Source organism: Lutra lutra, chromosome 4 (assembly GCF_902655055.1).
Source record: "Lutra lutra chromosome 4, mLutLut1.2, whole genome shotgun sequence".
In the NCBI taxonomy this organism is placed as follows: Eukaryota; Metazoa; Chordata; class Mammalia; order Carnivora; family Mustelidae; genus Lutra; species Lutra lutra.
In genome coordinates, this window is record NC_062281.1 from 62,615,265 (window position 1) to 62,635,478 (window position 20,214).

General features: G+C 39.7%; 1 protein-coding gene across 13 annotated transcripts in view; it reads left to right on the forward strand.

Annotated features, from left to right (window-relative positions):
• EYA1 (EYA transcriptional coactivator and phosphatase 1) overlaps nt 1–20,214 on the forward strand; it is a 361,580-nt gene that overhangs the window by 208,841 nt on the left and 132,525 nt on the right. For 8 of the 13 annotated variants that reach the window (XM_047727622.1, XM_047727623.1, XM_047727625.1 and 5 more), the window contains 3 exons: nt 7,076–7,153; nt 18,814–18,883; nt 19,204–19,349. In XM_047727622.1, the coding sequence (XP_047583578.1) occupies nt 7,076–7,153; nt 18,814–18,883; nt 19,204–19,349 (294 nt within the window). Of the gene's footprint in view, nt 1–3,301; nt 3,392–7,056; nt 7,154–18,813; nt 18,884–19,203; nt 19,350–20,214 lie in introns of those variants that run through there. The other 5 variants (XM_047727635.1, XM_047727624.1, XM_047727631.1 and 2 more) reach the window with 3 other exon arrangements.

The following is a 20,214-nucleotide window of genomic DNA, read 5'->3' on the forward strand; positions in this document are numbered from 1 at the left end:
TGTTCCTTGTTTTGCTTTTTAGATTCCACATATAAGTGAAATCCTATGGTATTTGTCTTTCTATGTCTGACTTATTTCACTTAGCATAATACTCTGGGTCCATCCATGTCGTCACAAATGGCAAGATCTCAGCTTTTTTTTTTTTTTTTTTTTAAACGGCTGAGTAATGTGTGTGTGTGTTGTCCCGCTTTTTTTTTTTTTAAACGGCTGAGTAATGTGTGTGTGTGTTGTCCCACATGTTTATATTATCTATACAGCATAGTCTTATGCAGTATAGCTTTTAAAAGGGTTCTTTAAGGCTTATTTATAGCAGTAGCTAATATTTGCCTTAGAGCGGTTGTGCCCCATGCATTATTATTCAAATCCATGTAATTTACCTCTCTTTTGAAGGCTCCAAGCAGGGCCCTCTTTTAATAAACAGAATTCCAATGGTAGACGCTATTTCATGTTAATGTGTCTTCTCCAGAGACTACTTTGTTCAGAACAATGTAATCCCATGTGTCCTGTAAAAGAGAAACTTTACAAGAACCTGCGCATGAGTAAATATGTGTATATGTTAGATATGTATGTATGTACACATGTATATATATGTCTCTATACACACATATCACACCTCCTGTATATCATCTATCCATGGACACTGGGTTGCTTCCATATCTTGACTATTATAATAATGCTGCAATAATCATAAGGGTACCATATATCTTTTCAAATTAGTGTTTTTGTTTCCTTTGCATAAATACCCACATGTGGAATTACTGGACCATATGGTAGTTCTATTTTTAACTTTTTGAGGAACGCCCACACTGTTTTCCACAGTGGCTACACCAATTTACATCCCTACAAACAGTGCATGAGGGTTCCTTTTTCTCTATATCCTTGCCAATACTTGTTATTTGTCTTTGATTCTAGCCATTCTGAGAGGCACAAGGTGATACCTCAGACCTGTCTTTGTCAGTAGAAGGGAAGTAGCCTCTTGAGATGGAATTATTGAGGATTCTGGGAGATCAAATAATGAAGTTTTGTTGCAAAGGAGAATATGGCAGTGGCACTAAGAATAAAGGTTTAAGAGGTCAGATCCTCTTACAGGAAAGGAAACCTCCATTGAGATTAACCAGTAGGAAACTGGGAGATGTTGCAGGAAGATCACTGAAAGATTTAATGTAGCTTCAACATTCTTTATAAGATAGTTGCACTAAAGAGAATAGGGAATGAGGTGAGGATTGAGGCTTGAGGAAAGTGGAAAAGACTCCACAGAAACTGTCTCAGGCGCAAAAAATGTAAAAGGGAGATTGTCGAGTAACAAGATGTCTCACAAGAACATAGAAAGCATAAATTTAACAAATTTGGTCAGCGTGCACATCGTGGCCTCCTCTCCCATGCTCAACCATCCAGAATAGCAGTTGAAGAGTAAACAGCAAGGGCTTGCCAATGCTAGGATTAGAGCTGGCAACAGAGATGCCTGGAAAAAACAAGATGATCCGGGACTCTAAGGTGGAAGCTCGGGTTGCAGACAGGGCCAGTGAAGTTGGAAAGACACAATGTTCTGAGGAGCAACTCCAGTATAAGTGAGCGAATGCAAGAAGTAAAAGAAGGCGTTTCTTGGAGGTCATACAATTGTAGGCAGTGGTGTCGCTGAATCATTTAATAACCAAAAGGGAATGAAGGCCAGTCTCCTTAAAATATAAGAGATGAAGGAGTCAGAGGTTAGTAGAGGTGTAATGAACTGCGTTTTTGATGCTCTCGATCATTATAATGGGAAACAAAATAGAAAGGAAGACCAAGTGTATGCCAAGCGAAGATAAGCTATGCTATTACAGTGTGAAAAAAAAAAAGGTTACAGAATTAGCTTAGATATTGCTGGGGGAGGATCTGCTGCTCACCTGGGACCATGTCTTCACTGTGTAATCCTTGGCAGATTCTTCATAACACAAAGGCTGCCTCCTACTCCAGCAGGCAAAGCTATCCTTTGGTAGTGAACTCCCTTTAACTGCACTCTTAATTTATGGTAAAAAATTAACCAAATGGATTTAACATGTGAGTCCTCTAATCAACCCATCGTCTTTCTGGAGACTATTTATATAGCTACAACATTCAAAGTATAACCAGAATTTGCTTGACGAGCACAGAATCATGCTGTAATGGGTTCGTTGGATGATCTTGATAGCAATGTCACCAAGCTCCAATGGTCTGATAGATGTCTCCACTTAAATTCTTGGTCACGGAATACCAACTTTTCTTTTCCATGAGCCAGTTACAGTATATCCCCCTAAATAGTACTAGAGAGAGAAGCCCATGTTTTCTTCCGGAAACCTCGATGTCCATTGCCATGTACATCATGATCCTCCTGCTAGCCTGTTTCTTCAGATACTGTCTACACAGATTGTAGTGATGAAAGTACAGTAGTACTCCCTTATGCAGTTTGCTTTCCTTGGTTCTACCAACTATTGTCTAGAAGTAGACAATCCTTCTAACCTATCATCAGAAGGTCACTAATGGCCTAACACTATGTCTCATGCCTACGTCCTTTTCCTCACTTCACCTCATCCTGTAGGCATTTGATCATCTTGCAATCATCAGAAGGAGGGTGAGTTCAGTAAAATAAAATATTCTGAGAGACCATATTCACATAACTTTTATTATAGTATAATTTTTCTATTGTTAATCTTACTGTGCCTAATTTATAAATTAAACTTATCATAAGTTCATACTTATAGGAAAAAGCATAATATGTGTAAGATTTGGTGCTATCCAAGCTTTTGGCATCTACTGGGGGACTTGGAACATAGCCTCTGCAGAGGAAGGGGGATTACCGTGTAAGTTTTCTTATATAATCACAATTAATTCTACATTCTTATATTACATTCAAGTTATCTTGATTTGATTATGGCCATCCTGAGTAAAATGGCCTCATGTTGGATCTTAGGTAAGTCGCTTGACTTTATCTTTTTAATTTACTTTCCAAAGGATAAGCTTAACTTTAAAGTTTATAGTAGATTCCATCTCATAAAACTTTGATTTCTCTTAATTAATGATACAATGACTATATAAGTAGGGCTTTGTACTGGGTTAATGATTTGTAAACCACTGGACAGTGCTCCGTGATTTCTAAGCATTTCTCTTTTTCTTATACTTGCATGAGTAGGTTACCCCCACTTAACAGATGAGGAAGGTGAGACACACAGAAATTGAGTAACTTTTCCAGGTTTGTACTGTGAATAGCAAAGCTAGATTGAAACTCAGTTGATAATTCTGAAGCTGGTGCTTTAACAATCTGTATTTGCTATTGCTCCCTGGTACTACTCCCCAGGAGAAAGGCATTCAGTGTAGCAGAATCCTGCCACTACTAATGATGATGATAAATACAGTTTCCGCTCCTACTTTATACCGGGTACTGGTATACATTTTTATGAATCCTTCCTGCATTCTTATAATCTAGTTATCATTTAAAAAATTTTGTAAGTGAGATAATTAAGGTTGGAGATCAAATAACTTTTATAAAGGCATACAGCAGATAACTGGAGTCTTTGACTCTGGAACCAAGGCTCCAAGGCGTAGATGGATGGGAGTTTGTGGCACCCCTGGAGAGTAGCAGGTTACCCTGTATAGTGTGGGCCTACAGTACATGGCTGAGCAAAAGAGCTGGGGTGGGGGTTGTGGAGACTGAAGAGGTAAAGGAGAGTTTCTGAATATTTTTTAGAGATGAGTAGGTGCTTGAAGTATCATATGGAAGATTGAAGACTTGGAATGGTAAAGAGAGACTCTTGAGTGAAGGCAGAAGAGAATAAAGTTCTGTTTTCTAATAGACTGAAATCTTGCAATGAGAGAAAAGTACAGTAGAGATAAAAGAATTGTGTACTTATTTATTTGTTATTTTTAAAGATTTATTACTTATTTTAGAACACGCGAAAGAAGAGTGTGTGCACAGATGTTTGGAGGGTCAGAGGGAGAGGAGAGAATCCTCAACAGATTGCTGAGTGTTAAGCCTGACTTGGGGCTTGATCCCAGGACTCTGAGATCATGACCTGAACTGAAACCAAGAGTCGGCTGCTAACTGAGCCAACCAAGGACCCTTAGAAACGTATAGTTATTTAGAAGAGAATAGATGCTTCATAGATTTTCCTTTTCAGATGGGTGGCTTAGATGGGATCATTGTTCTCAGATATAACAGTACCTTGAATTCTAAGACTGGGGAAAAAAAAGTTCAGGATGTGGTGTTTTAAACTCAAGCCTTGGAGAGGTGCTCTATGACATCATCTATATTTATAAAAGTGATAGTGCTTGTGAGGATTGGTAGTTTGGTGGCTGGAGATTAGTCTTGTCTTTTTTACTTTCTGGTGGGTGTATGCTTGGCAACAACAGGGGAAGTGGTCCCTTTTCATCTGGCTTTCAGTCAAACTATTTTTACATCACAATAAATCTCCAGGCTCTTTAGCATCAGGTCCCTGGTGATCAAAGTATTCAATTCCAGTACCTGATAAAAATCATGAATATCCTGGTAGTTATTTTATGTGTATCCTCTTCAACAGAGCCTTTTAAAAAATTGGATTCATTAGGAAATGGAATCTTCTTTATTCCTTAGAGAATAGATAGGTATATTTGAACAATGGCAAAAGTCAATGTACTTGGGGCCTAAAAGCAAAAGTATCCTCTTTCTTTCCTTCCTATTTTTAATGGAATTTCAAGTATAATTGAATATGTCTCCTGGGACTGGAAGCTATATTTGATCAAGCTAATAATATGGAGAATAGCTAGGGTAAGTCTTTGGAGTACAAGAGTAGGAGTGGTTTTGGCATAGTCAAGCTTTCACCAAGTAATTTTATAGTCCAATCTACAGAATCATAGATCTGAGATTTGGCAAAGACTTAGAAGTAACCTGGGCTAACATCTTGTACAACTAGAAAATTTCTTCTTCACCATTTTCTCAGGCAAGTAGACGTGGAGCTTCTACTTGAGATCTTCCTTTGAGTGCACTAGCCTGGAAGTGTTAACACTCTAGAGGAGGGTATGGACTGCTGGGGTTTTACTTCCTTCTACATCCACAGCGTGTGGCACTGTGCCTCAGTTTCCTTGCTCTGCTGTAGAATAGTGCTTATTATTGGGCAGTGCTAAGTATTGTTATTTCTTCAAACCTTGGATTTGAAAACATCCAAAATCAGTTTCTATTTCTGCCACTTGTGATGTTGGGCAATTTTCCTAATACCTTTAGTTTCCATTTTTGCATGTGAAACAAGAAGGCAGTACCCAACCAACTAAGGAGTTTGTGAGTTGTGCTCTGAGACCTACTTGGAGAATTATTTAAAAGAATTAATCATAATGTCTGTAGTCTGACAATAGTAGGCACTTTATATGACCTCTTCTCCTTGGGTCTGGTTCTCATCTTTGATCGGTATATGGTATTCAATTCTGAGTTCAGATCCCTGTGGTAATCTGACTAGTACAGAGTGTAAAATAGAGCTATTGCCTTATAGGTACAGGGCACTGTATGAGTTCTTTCAGGAAGGGTAGATAGGATGTGGATAACTGGGTAGGATAGTTTGGAGCTGTTCACGAGAGGACCTGCTTTCCACAATCTATGGCAGTGTAATGATTTTGAAGAGCAAGGTCATTCGATTGCCTGGAGGTGTGAAGAGAAAAGGGAAACACAGGCTTATGTCAGAATTTATTAGCATCAACTAAGACTTTTAACAACAGTTACACTATTGTTTGGTCTCCATTAAAACAATCAGTTGGAGTGATTCCCAGTAGGCTCACTGGCTTTATTTTTCAACTTTGTTTAGAAGCAGTCTAAATAATTAATTTTTTGGAAGTGACTATCTGCTGCAACTATTTATAATGTCTATTTGAAAACTCATTATGCATTAGTAGAAGATTCACGGGTCAAGGAGGGTGAATGTTCTTTGCTTGATGTTTGTAAGAGATTGGCAATGTTGAGAGAAGGAAAAAGCTGCATTTTCTCCATCATTCTTTCCCATTTCAGAATGTACGTACCTCATGAGAATCCACCCCAAATATTCTCTTGGTGTCTAGGACCTTGTTTTGGAAAACATGTTACTGATTTTAAGTAGCCTCTGAGGTATTACTGCATTTTTTTCTGAAACCCCGTTAGTGGGAATGTATAATGTCTACAAAGTGGGCCACAGATTCCAATGATAGCACATCACTAGTTGTTTCTAAGGAAGCAATAATGCTATCTCTTCATTAAAACAAGACAAAACTAAATCTAGGGAAAAGGCAAATGTTCTGTGGTCTGGCTTATTGCTTAATAGGGTCAATAATATCATCACTATATCAATGGGTTGGGTTGCTATCATAAACCTGCAACATAAATCTAAATTTTTTATTGTATAGCCACAAAGCAATTTACTAAAGATCAAAATGTTTTCCACAAACTATCTGCTGCTTGTTTCATTTTGGAATGAAAAAGTTAATTTCTGCCTCATTTACACTTAGTGTGGTTTTGTACTAAGTGTACATCAGATATTGACATGTTGGCACCAGGTTTGCCTGAGTGGTAATAATTACCCATTAAACTGAGCACTCTGTTCTTTAGCCATATTGGATAACCAAGAGAGTGTGTGTTTGTGTGCATGTATGAGTGTGTGGGTGTGCACACACACATACATGTCTGTGCCTGTGCCTGTCCTTAATCATGGTGAAAACCTACCAGCATTATTTCCTACTCCAAGTCTTTTTATTCTACCCTTTGGGCTCTGTTTGGCTAAATGGCTACATAACCAAGGAAACACTCTCACATCTCATCATGTAAATTTTAAGAGATAAATTATTTGTAAATAAGCAATTCAATTAATATGTAACGTAATGAGTTTAATTACTTTTAAGTGTTTCTTTCAAAGGATAGCTTGTTATAATGGGTTGTTTCCTTAGGGTATTAAATAGTTAATGTGTATGTTTTTAAAAAAATTCTGTAAGTATTAATCTGAATTACATTCAAATATTGAAAGACTAGTTTTTAAAATGATTTTCTTGTAACTCTTTTGAATATAACTTCTCTACCATGCCTCTACAAATAACTATTAATTGGATATATCATATATGTTGTTTATTTTTGTAGTTAAAACAGAGCCAATGAGCAGCAGTGAAATAGTTTCAACAACAGCAGACGGGTCTTTAGACAATTTCTCAGGTTCAGGTAAGGAATAAATATTAGATTTTTCACATTAATTCAAAACATAGTTTTTCTTAGTTTATATATGCAAGTATATCTCTATGTGTATATGTATATGTGTATAACGTGTGTATGTAGCATAAAATTGTAAATAGCTTTACTCAGAGTCCTGTACCTGCAATTCTCTTGTTTTTATCCAATGTTACAAAGTATTGCTGAAAATGTTGATATCCTATAAAGGAGATAAATCAAAAGGAGTTTTGTTTTTCATATTTCTTTCTACTAAATTATCTTTATTATGTTAATGACTCTGCCCTTTTTCCCTCATTTGTATGATTTTTACCAATTACGTAGGTTTAGGTAGGCAAAATTTGGCTTCTGCTAACTCTTTAAGCAGATTTAATGAAACCATCCTCCTAAGTAACTGTCATGTCAACTATTAATCTATATTAAACTTTATAAAGCAGCTTTCAGTCTTTTCATTTTTATCTCTTTCACAATAACAAAGTTTGCCTCCAACAAACAAAACACCCAAGTTTTGTATCTTTGCTAATGAAATTACTGATAAGAAAGTCATTGTGGTAATAAAGTAATGGTGAGGTTGTGATTATATATTTGCCAAATTACCCAGCTTGGACTATTTCTTTTTTTTTTTTTTTAAAGATTTTATTTATTTATTTGAGAGACAGAGATCACAAGGACAAGAGAGGCGGGCAGAGATAGAGGAGAAAGCAGGCTCCCCGAGGAGCGGAGAGCCTGATGTGGGGCTCGATCCCAGGACCCTGGGATCATGACCTGAGCTGAAGGCAGAGGCCTTAACCCACTGAGCCACCCAGGCACCCCCAGCTTGGACTATTTCAATAAAAAAAAATATTTTTTATCATATGTAATTCTTAAAATTTTTAACCTTTTTTTCTTATCCTCTGCTGTGTTTATCAAACCTCTTGAATGGAAATGCTATACTTTACAAAAGTTTGTAATTGACTTACTCCAGCTCTCAGGGTCTCTTATTTAATACACACCACAACGTAAAAGGAATTATACATATTATATAACATGAAATACGAATGCCTAACTTTTTATACTAGTGATACCAGATGGAAACAATAAGGAAATAACAAAAGGGTGTTATACCCATGAGTTCTTTTATAAATAACTTACTAGAATTTGACTTATGCCAGAGAATGTGCTTGCTGCTATTACAGATGAATAGGTATATGAGAATGGCCCTGGTTTGGGGGCTCAGTAGGGTGAATAAATGACCAGACCATCATATTATGGTTTGCTCTTTCCAGAGGGAAGGCCAGGGATCCCCAAGAAGGGGTCCCCCAGGAAGGGACCCAACAGAGACTGGGTTGGGACGGGAGATCAGGAAAGATTTCCTGGAGGAGATGCCTGCTCTCAGCATTCAAATAGGAGTAGGAATAAAGCATACATAAACCTGGGGAAGGAGAAGTTGGACAGATAGAACATTCCATGGGAGGAGACCAGGACACAGAGGCATGGAATTTGGAATTGCCAGTGGTTCAGCATTCCAGGTGTGCACAGCGTGAGTGGTGATGGCATGCCGGACAGGGTCAGGTAGAGTCTAAGAGGCATTGTGTCCCACATGATGTTTGCATTGTATCCTGAGTACAGTGGGAGGCGTTAGAGGAAAGGAGTTGCATGATCAATTCACATACAGAATCCTGACCATAGCAGTGAGGGAGGGGGCTAGAGAACAGAAATAGAGGGATCAGGTACAGTATCTTCGTTTTAGTTTGGGCAAGAAATCATGAAGACCTGACATAAGGTGCTGGCAGTGTTATGGAAAGATGGTGGATTAAGGTGTATTGCAAATACACCTCAATTGCAAATACACCTTAATTTATGGCATAGTAACCAATGAGTTACAGGGGTATGTGAGGCAGAGAGACAGGTTAAGGTGATGGAATGCAAGAGGAGCATGACTGAGAGGGAAATGCATGTTGAAGGGGAGGTAACATCCACCTGAAGGTGTTGAAGCTCAGGAATGATCTGGAATGGAAATTTTGGAAGTGTGCGGGGAGTTGAAGGTAGTGGGCTACATGCAGCACAGTTGAAGACAGAATCCAGGAAAAACGAATAGAGAGAGGCAGGGCATAAAATTAAAACATGGGTTTTAGTTTTTCAAGAAGGAGGAGAGTTGAGTTGGGAGTGAAGGCAGGAAGAGTTTCACGGAAATGTTGTCTGTAGGATAGATTGGTATACAGCTATTAAAAATAGCTTGGAAAAAATTAAATGGCATAAGCAAATGTTAACTATATTAAGTGAAAAGCAGGTTACAAAGAGTAATATGCTCAGTATAACCTATGGGTTTTCAAACATTTATGTGTATGCCTATGTGTCTTTGTGTATATGTATAAAAATTAATGGTGGCTTTCTCTGGATGATGGAATATAATTTGAATTTTATTCCTTTTGCCTTTTTTCAAAATGTTTCACAGTGTATTTGTGTAACAGTCTTATGTTTAAAAAGTAGTAATTTCGAAGTGCAAGTTTAAAGTCACATACTGAAAGAGGTAAATTTAAGTATCTCTAGATAATAGTACTGCTTCGCTATTTTTTCCTGATACTGAAACCTATAGTAAAGGCATTCCTTGTTCTTACTAGTAATTGTAAAGGGACATCTTAGCTGCAGTTCCAAAAAGAGTACATGGGTATGCATATACACATCTATAGGGAAAAAGAGAATAGAGAATAAAGCTAATATACTAAGATGTTAGCATTTAGAGGATTGTGGTTAAGGATATCTGGGAAGTTTTTCTGCTATCTTTGCAACTTTTCTGCAGTGGCAAGTTACGTCAAAATAAAATCTAAATGAGAAACATCAGTGGATTTAGCCTACAGCAGTTTCAGTGGGTGGTGCTTTACTCTCCCTCATGCCCACTTGCCCATATGCCCCATATCTGTTGTCTTCAATACATTTCCTAGCAGATACATGTGTTCATAAAGTGCACTGAATAAATGGATGATTTCACCAATAAGGGAGGAGAAAAATGTCTTTCAAGCACGTAAGTGGTAAAAGAGAAGAGCGGGTAGTCCATTAGAAAGCGGGACCTAGGGTTGAGGATGACATTTAGAAGGTCAGGGCGGTTTTGGCTGCCAACACAAATTTTATAGAGGTAGGGGTTAAAGGTATAGAGAAATGGTGATAATTGATGCAGGGAGGTCCCTGCTGGGACAGCAATGGCTTAAATTCAAAACAGAAGTGGATCGCCTTAGAAAAGAATCACTTTCCCACAAAAACATCAGGAATGACGGGATGGGAATTAATGCAGATGAGTTTGAAGTGGAGGAGGAGTCAATATGTTCAGGGAATTCCTGCCTGATTCCTCTGTTCAAACCCTCCTGTAGCTCCCACATATCTCTCATACTTCTGGGTAAATGCTAAGTCCTTGCAATAGCCACAAGCCCCATTGGACCTATTGCCTCCCTCCCACTAGTCCTTCAACATCCCAGACATTCCCAGTCAGGACCTTTGCAGTGGCAGTTCTGCTGCCTGGAGCACCTCTCTGTATACCTGCCTGACTCCCTCTCCACCTTCTGGTCTGTGCTCTCATCTCCCCCTCTCTATGAAGCACTCTCAGCCCCCATCTCGACCACCCTACTCAGTGTTGCAAAACTCTCACTGTAGGCTTTCAGCCTCTCTGATGTGCTAAATACAACCTTACCCCCCCACCACACCAATAACACAGCCTTTTATAATCCATATCATTTACTCATGTATTAGGTTTATGGTTGGTGTTTCACCTCACCAAAATGTAAGCTTGTGATGTAGAGATTTGTCTTGTTTTGTTCATTTGTATCCTTGACACCTGAAAGAGGTGCATATTAGGCACTTAGATATTTGCTAGATGAATGAATGAATGAATGAAGGTTTCTACTATTTCCTCTGAAGCAACTCAAAGTGAGGATAGTGCTAGGCTTATGAGCTGGAAGAGATGGAGAAGATTGAAATAGATGTCACGAGGAGTTGGGAAGCCTGAGGTTGCTTGGAACACAAAGGAAGGCTGGCAGTAGAGTCAGAGTCCACACAAGGGTAGAACTATGAGTGTGGAGCCTTTATCATAGAGCAATTTTTCTCTCCAAGTGTTTTGCTACCAGGTCAAAAGATAATTTTCTCTCTCTCTCTCTCTGTGTGTGTGTGTGTGTGTGTTCTTTTTTTTTTTTAATTTAATTTTTTTCAGTGTTTCAAAATTCATTGTATATGCACCACACCAGTGCTCCATGCAATAAGTGCCACTCCATACATACCCACCACCAGGCCTCACCCAGCCCCCCACCACCCTTCTTGATCAGGGTTAAGGATTTTGCAGGTCAGGCATGGAAGAATATGGAAGTAAGAGAATTGAGGGTATGATAAGAGTTTAAATAATGATTCATATAACCTCCTGGGATAAGTATTGAAAAAAAAGGTAAGGGATAACAAATGAGAGAAGATAAGGATGTCAGGGGTCCTGCATCTATGATAAGTTTGGAGAACAGATTAGATGGGAATAAGGGAAAGAAAATTCTGGCAGAAGAGGATGTTCTTTCCTTAGTCTCAGAACTCACTGAGGCCACTACCCCATGCTTCTGTAGTTAGTCCTCCATACTTCCCTTCCTCAGCCTTCATCACTACTTTTAAAGTTTCTTTTCATTGTCTTTCCTCATGCTAAACCATAGTACTATGAGAATAGAGATTTTGTTTGGCTTGTTCACACTTATCCCGGTGGCCATCGTGGAATTAAGCACGTGGACGCTGGTCAGTAAATGTTGGTTCAGTAAACAAATGAATTGGTTGATGCTGTTGTGGTATGAGACTGTGGAATGTGGGGGGGGAAGAAAGGTCCACAATGTGGTCTTGAGCTTGATGGTTGGAGTAGAAGGCCAGAGTTGAGGCCTAGACAGAAGGAGAGAAGAGTTGGACCCATAACCCAAGATAACATTGGGACTTGTTAGGGAACAGAGTTAAATATAAAGGTTTTGATAAATGCAAGGCAGTGTTGTAGGAGGTGGGTCATTCATGAAATGTTAAAGAATTGTCATACACCTTAGAGAAGGAAGGGTTTCATGGGAGAGAGAAAAAAAACAAAACAATTTGGAAGAAGCAGCAATGGGGTTATGTTTTTCAGGTCTCCGTCGTATCGGAATCTGAGAGTGTGAGTAGGCTCTACTTGAAAAGACATGCAGGAGAAGCAGGTCCTTGGAAAAAGGCTTAGCTGAAGGTGAAAGGATCATTTGGTGAAGAGACTGGAGCTATAGGGGATTCTTGTTATCGGTCGATGACTTCTCCGTGTTGCGCAGTGGAGAGGGATAGAGTGGACCTGGGGAAGTCAGGTCCAGGTATAGGAAAAATAAAGCTTTTTCTCTTAATTTTTTTGTTCCTTCTTTCTTTTGTCTTTCCCTTGAGTAAGATGCAAAAACTATGGCCAGGCTTTAGGGTTTATAAGGAATGAGAAACTAATCTCCAAGCATTTGATTCCAAAATGGTCTTCACTTCTGTAGTCACTACTGCTGCTTCTCCATGATGGCTTAAAATGCACATCCCAATCATTCTGGGTGTCTCAAGGAAATAGGCAACAAGAATAAAGAGGGAAACAGAGCTGTTCTGACCACTGGTAGTAGCTGTCTCCTCCTCTGTGGAATGTGAGGCTCTTAAAGCATTAAGGAGGCAATGAGACTCCCTCTTTTCCAGGGAAATCACCAGGTATCCTGGTTCGGGGAGACTAGAGGAAAGCAGCTGATTTTCAAAGGCATGTTGCTGAACTGAAAATTGCAAGGTTGTTTATTATGTTTTTTTTTAAATATTTTATTTATTTATTTGACACAGGGAGAGAGAGATCACAAGTAGGCAGAGCAGCAGGCAGAGAGAGAGGGGGAAGCAGCCTCCCCGCGGAGCAGAGAGCCCGATGCGGGGCTCGATCCCAGGACTCTGAGACCATGACCTGAGCCAAAGGCAGCAGCTCAACCCACTGAGCCACCCAGGCGCCCCGTATATTATGTTTTTAAAATTTAATGTTCTGCCCATTTATTGTTTACCAATGAAAAGTAATATTTTAATGATCTAAATGTTAAGAATAATTGGGATTGAAAATAATGTGTTTAGCAATTGCAAACTGTCTTTGCCTTCTGTTTCTTCCATTTCCACAAAGCTTAAGTTTATTATTAACTTATTACAGGAAGTGCCAGTTGATAATATTGATCATACAATGTTGATGTCTGGGGGTATTTGAAAATACCTGTGGCTCCGTGGGTTAAAGCCTCTGCCTTCGGCTCAGGTCATGATCCCAGGGTCCTGGGATGGAGCCCCACATTGGGCTCTCTGCTCAGCAGGGAGCCTGCTTCCCCCCTCTCTCCCTGTCTGCCTACTTATGATCTCTCTCTCTCTCTCTCTCTCTGTCAAATAAATAGACGAAATCTTAAAAAAAAGAGAGAAAGAAAATTAGAAATAGGAACAGGAATGCTTCTAGAGGAGAAAAAAAATATCATGTCTGACGAATAGGGCTTCTGTCTTTTAATTGTTCCTAAAAGATGTAACTTTGGGGTCTGACCCATTCAACAGTTCTGCATAGGGCACTTATTATATGTGAGGTAGTGTTCTAGGCAGTGGGAATAGAGCAGTGATGAAGAAGATGAGGGTCCCTGCCTTCATGGAGCTTTCATTCTGTGGGAGAGACAGATAGTAAAGAGGTAAGTGGTAGTGTAAGTAACTAGGCTACAAAAAAACCCACAAAAAACAAAAACCCAAAGCAGCTCAAATAAAACAGTGAAGAGTGGTTGGGGGTCTCCTGTAGAGGGAAGACCAACCTCTCTGAGGGGAAATCATATGAGCAGGGATCTTAGTGAAGTGATGGGAATAAGTTTGAGTTTATGTATGCAAGTGTTATTTATAAGTTTGGGTTCATTTAAATGTAACAGAAGGATAATGGGGCTGGAGTTGGAGGCAGTTGTGACATAATTTGTATTTCTTTTGAGAGCTCACTTGTGTGAAAATGCTTCAGGAAGACAGAGGAGGATCACTAAGAAACTGACCAATGTTGCTCTGGCTCAGGAGAGAGAAGACTGTGTTAGCTCATGTCCTTCTTAGAAGAGCCACTGAGGCAGGACTAAATGTGTTAGGATTCCACTAGGAGAAAGGAGTGGAGAAGAGTGGAAGGAGAGCCAAGTGCGGGGGCGGGGGTGTCCTGACTGCCATCGTCTGGTGGCCACCACTGTGGCAATTGGAACAGAGGTGTAAAGGAGAGCAGTGAGGTATAGGACATATTCTGAAGGGAGAGCTGGCCGAATTTATGATAAAATGGAAAGAGAAGAGTGAAATTTTTTTTTTTTTTTTTTTTAGATTTTGTTTATTTATTCAACAGAGATCACAAGTAGGCAGAGTGGCAGGCAGAGAGAGAGGGGGAAGCAGGCTCCCTGCTGAGCAAAGAGCCAATGCGGGGGGCTCGATCCCAGGACCCTGGGATCATGACCTGAGCTGAAGGCAGAGGCTTAAACCCTCTGAGCCACCCAGGTGCCCCAAGAGTCAAAACATTTAATCTTTGGACTTGCTTATCCAGCTGAGTGATGTTGACATTCACAAGATGCGAGTAGTAAACTGAAGACGTGCTATTTTAGGGATTTCTATTGACTTTCTCAGTAGTTCCTCAAGCTTGGGTCCTCCCTTCCCTACAACAAGATTTGGGGAACTTCTTTAGCTTCTATGTTAGAAGGAAGAGAAAGAATGGAATAATAGGAAACAAATGTGCTAAAACAGAGAGAGAGGTATTAGTTGCCCATGTGTTCCCAAAGCGTAATTTGGAATTACTCTGCCAAAATAACCATCTTATTTACTTTGAAGAATGACAAATGATCTAGGTTATTCTGGTTATTCTGATCTCATGAAATGAAAATCAATCTGAATTCCTAAATTATTACGTAAAAAGTATAAGGTGTTTTAGGCAATTAGGAGGAGAAGTACTTGAGGTATGAGATGCAAGATTCTTGACTTTAGGCCACACAAAATTGTAGGAGTTTGGGTTTAGGGAAATCCCAAAAGATACAGCTTATTTTATGGCATTAAATAATCATTTTAGGGGCATGTGGTTAGGTAATTAGTAGCAAGATACTTGGGCAGCATTATAGGTTCTTACTTACATGTATTTTACAAGGAATACTATTCATTCCTAATTATATTGCCAAAGAGCTAAATCAGGTTTATTATATATGTTTATATATGACTTAAAATAATTTAACCATCCTTCATATCATCGGGGTTTAAAAAAAAATCTGCTTTGCTAATGACCTAAATCTCATACTATAATCAAACAAATATTGTTTATTGATAATTACCACATACCAGGCCCTGTCAGGTGAGTGGAAATAAAGGTAAACAAGAGGTCCTGGGCCCCAGAAGCTCACAATTAGCAGAGGAAACATCTCTACCTTACACATGCTAACTATAATGCAGTGTGGTTAAGTGCTACATTGCCAATGTTTACAACACTCCAAGAAAGTAAGAGAAGGAAGACATTATCCTAAAGAGAAAATGATGTTTCAGTCCCAGCAGAGGAGGAAGTGTTTGTCAAGCAGGGGAAAGAAGGTCTTACAAGGCAGAGGATGTGGTAGGAAGAGCCACGAGCCAAACACGAAAATACACAGCGCCCACCGGCCATCCTCAAGCCCAAGGAGGCTACAGGTTACTAAACCCAGGAGAGGGTGGATGCCTCCATCTCCTCGTGTACTCTGCCAAGGAATTTGGAATTCTTCCTAGAGATAATGTGAGCACAGCTGAGACATGGCGGGTTGGAGAATGGACTTGAAGTTTCTGTTGAAGGAAGATCACTTTGGTGGCTGTGGCAGGAGTGTGTGGAGGGTGACAAGTGGCCTACAGGGAACCGGACTGAGACTAATGAGAACCTGAGCCAGGACTGGGGTGTGGGTGTGGAGTATTCAGGACAGCTCAACAGGCAATATCTGGAGTTGGGATGGGTGACTCGACACTCATGACATAGAAGAGAGGAAAGGAGATGATTTTGAGGGTGTTAGTTTCTGTGTAGCAGGTCAGGAGCTAGTATGTTTGAGGGAGAGAGTCGGGCAGACATGGGTTCAAATACTAGCTTTCCCATTTGTTTGCTTGGGTGTGTTACTTCATTTTTATGCCCCAGGTGTACAATGGGAACAAAGAATCCTGCTTTTAAGTATTTTGCTGGACAGGTGGTGAAGCTGTCCATTGAGTAGAATTAAAAATGCAGAAGGGAGGGCAAATTTGGGGCAAAAATCATGGGACTCTGGAGATCTGAGCTAATTAACATTCCCCATTGCACTGTTCACTTTGTCAATGATCCCATTTAGTCCTTAAATGATCCTGGGAGGGGTAGGTGGTGGTCTTGCCATCATACAGGGGAACACAGCAAGGCTTAGTGGGGTCAGGCAACTTGACCAAGATAACCAAGAATTTGGAACCTCAGTGTCAGCCGAAATTAAATTCTGACTCCAGAACCTGTGCTTAGGTACCACACTCAGCAGCCTCCCAAATATCTTTCTTTAATGTGTACACACCTAAACTATGCATTTGCTCTTAAGGCATCATGGAGCTCCCCTTACCCTCTGTAACAACTCCGATACGCACCATTCTGTTATTCTGTTTGTTTGTTAAAAAAAAAAAATGCTGAGTATAACCTGTGAAGTTGAGTTTATGATGTTTTCATGGGTCCCAACCCACAATTTGAAAAAAACAAAACAAAAAAAACGGGGATAGAGCTGGAAAAGCATGAAGGGGATTTCTGTGGCTTCCATCATCGCGTTGCACTGGGTTTTTGTTCTGGTTTTATTTATTTATTTTTTTTTAACTTATTTTTAACTGTGATTGTCCAGGGAATGTATTCGTCCTCTCCAGCTACTCTGCGGGGTAAATCTCCTTTGCCCTTGGTCTCTTTCCAGGCTTAGCAAAGCGGAGCAGGAAAGGTTATCATCGTGGATGACCTGGGCAAGTGGTAGCCCTTGTTGTCCAAGTATTCTCTCACTAATCCCTCCCTTCTATAAATTGCAATATTTAACTAATCCTCTCACAACTGTTTGTGTGTCAACCTCCCCACATGGGACAGAGAGAACTTGTCTTTGCATGTTTGCATCTGCGGCATCTTGCCTGGTGCCTGGTACAGAGCAGTGACTCAATGTGGGCCCGCTGATGGGTGAGGGAGGGGCACCACCCAAGTTGGCCTGCCGTCGCTTTAATGCAGACCCTGGCTCTGCCAGACTGAGAGCCGCATGGGGGAACGTCTGGCAGCCTATGTGTAAGAGTTGTGCTCATCTTGAGCTACTCTGCTGTCCTGGGTTAGGCCTCCCTGCTTTACACGGAGAGAATTATTCATCGATTACAATTCTGGTCCAACTCTATCACTCTTCTCCCAAACACAAATGGAGAATTAAATTTGAGAAATATAAATGTACTGATGTGACGTCATGAAAAACGTATACAACTTTGAATGCATGGAACCTTACGGAAGGATTTTAATACACAGTATAGTTACTGAATAATAGAGCCTGTGAACACCAGGATTATTAGTGGGAGAAAAGATAAACATATTATATCTTATAATTGTACCCAAAGAATATGCTTCTCAGAGGTAGAGGATAGGTAGAGGATAGGAAGAGTCTGGGGTGGGGGGGATATATATAGATATGGTATCTTTTTAATATATATTTTATGTATATTATACATATACTTAGAAACACATATGTGTATATATAAATATATATACTGTGTGTATATATATAAATATATAAAGTGTAAATGTGTGTAATATATATGCACGTGAAAGAGATAGCTCCTATTTTCAATAAATAAAACAACTACCATTTTAATGCCTTATCTTCACAAAAATGGATTTTTGCTCTAGTTCAGAATGGATGTAAAAGAATGTTTGATAGAGTTTAGTGCATTTTCTGAGACCTACTGAATAAAGTCCATGTGATTATAAAGAGATGAACTTCTACTTGAATACTTGAATAATGTCTTTAAATTAAAAAAAAAAAACAAAAACCTTTTTAGTGGAATTAACTGAAGTTGAGCACATTTAACTGAAAGGTGCAGGAACACCGCCTCAGTGCAAGAAAAAACAGGCTTAGTTTGCAACCTGAGAAATTTAAGAGCGCTATAGGAATGCATTTTTACTAAAAAATGTTGCTAAAGCAGTACAGGCAAATGAGGCTTGGCCCTATTTGTACTCACCTGAGAGCAGATTAGAAGGAGGGTGGGGGGTTGGGGGGTTGGGCGGGGGTGGTGCTCTGTAATCCATTATCAGGTGTGTGTGTTCCAAGCCCACACAATAGGCTAGGAGACCTTTGGGTCCCGCCCAGCCCTGCAAACTCACCCTCCTCCCACCCCTTTGAGCAGGTCCTTCCGAACAGTAGCCAGGACGCCTTGTTCTCCTGAACTGCCACTGACCGGTATTTCAGATGACAGGGACTACTTTCTAAGAGTTAGTTTAATATTCGAACCCCTTAATCAGTTCTCATAGGTCGTTCAATATTTTTTAACTTTCTCTTAGGTTGAGCATATGAAAGTGCCATTTTTTTTTTCCAGGCCGAATATCTGCAATTTCGTATGGTCTCTACGTGTAGTTCAAAAATAGACCGATGCTTTCGACCTATTTTGTATTTTGCTGTGATTATCGTGCATTTCTTTTTTTTTTTTTTTTTCAGCAACTGGGAGCAGTAGCTTCAGCCCAAGACCAACTCACCAGTTCTCCCCACCACAGATTTATCCTTCCAAGTAAGATGTATTTTCTCTCAATAAATGACTTTTTTGAGTAACCTTTACCTTATTTCAAGTCATGTTTTGTGCCCACATGTTATGTCTTAATTTAAACTAAAGCTCATTTCCTAGAGACTTCAGTGTGTTTACACAGATTTATTTGGAGCATCACCTAGAAGAGATACTGAAGCATCTCAGTACTTTGTATATTATATTCAAAAGTTATACTTAAGGAGATAGTCTTTAACTGCAATTTGTAATATGGTTGTTAATCAGTTACCTTGCATGTTTCCATCTAATGCATGGGCTTTCTATTTTCTGTCATTTCTGACAAATAGCAGACCATACCCACATATTCTCCCTACCCCTTCCTCACAAACTATGGCTGCATATGGGCAAACACAGTTTACCACAGGAATGCAACAAGCGACGGCGTACGCCACCTACCCACAGCCGGGACAGCCATATGGAATTTCCTCATATGGTGAGTAATCCTGTTACCTCAGTAGCTGGGATGGAATGGGCAGGCCTGTGTGTGTGCATGTTTCACAGGAGTGGGTACCCAAAGACACTCATCTGGGGCCACTTTAGAAAGTGTTACCACCTTTTGTGTCTGAATTCTTCATACACTTGTTTTGAATGAGCCTTGTAAGAAGTGGTGGCTACTTATCTTGAGGTCAGCAGTGGCAACTAGATTGCCCGGGTCATAAGCCCTCTTGCTCTCATTTTTTTTTCCATTTATAGCTCGACTTTTAATTTGCCGCTTGAGCACTTGGTTCTGGAATCCAAAGTATTTTGGTGCATATTTGCGATAAAACTTCAGTGAATGGAGTCTTTGGGGGTGAAGATTCATTTCCTATTTCTCAGATGCCTACCTATGATTAGGGAAGTACAAACAGAATTCAACAAGCCCTTGCTCTGAACTGAAGGGTGGCAGTGCTTTCAGATTTCAGCAGGATCAGCCATTAGGAAAAATGATCTATATATCACAGCTTGGGCTGCACTTGAAAGAGGCAAAGCAGGAGACATGGAAAGCTCACATCCCTATTTGTTCCTTCCCACCTGGAGATTATCTTTATCTTGGTGTAATTTAACTCAGTTGTTAAGGATCAATGCCTGTAAGTTAAAAATAAATCCAGTAAAACCCCAAAGTTTAATTTTAAGAAATCCTAGAATTTCATGATACCTTTTCTTCAATTGAATTACAATGATAATTTAAGCAAATTGCACTTTGAATAGAAAAAATACGAATTATTAACATTCCCTTAAGGAAAAATAAAATCGAGTGATCAAGAAAAAGTACATGAGAGTTTGGGGGGAAAGACAGGTAGAATAAGTAATTCTGTGTT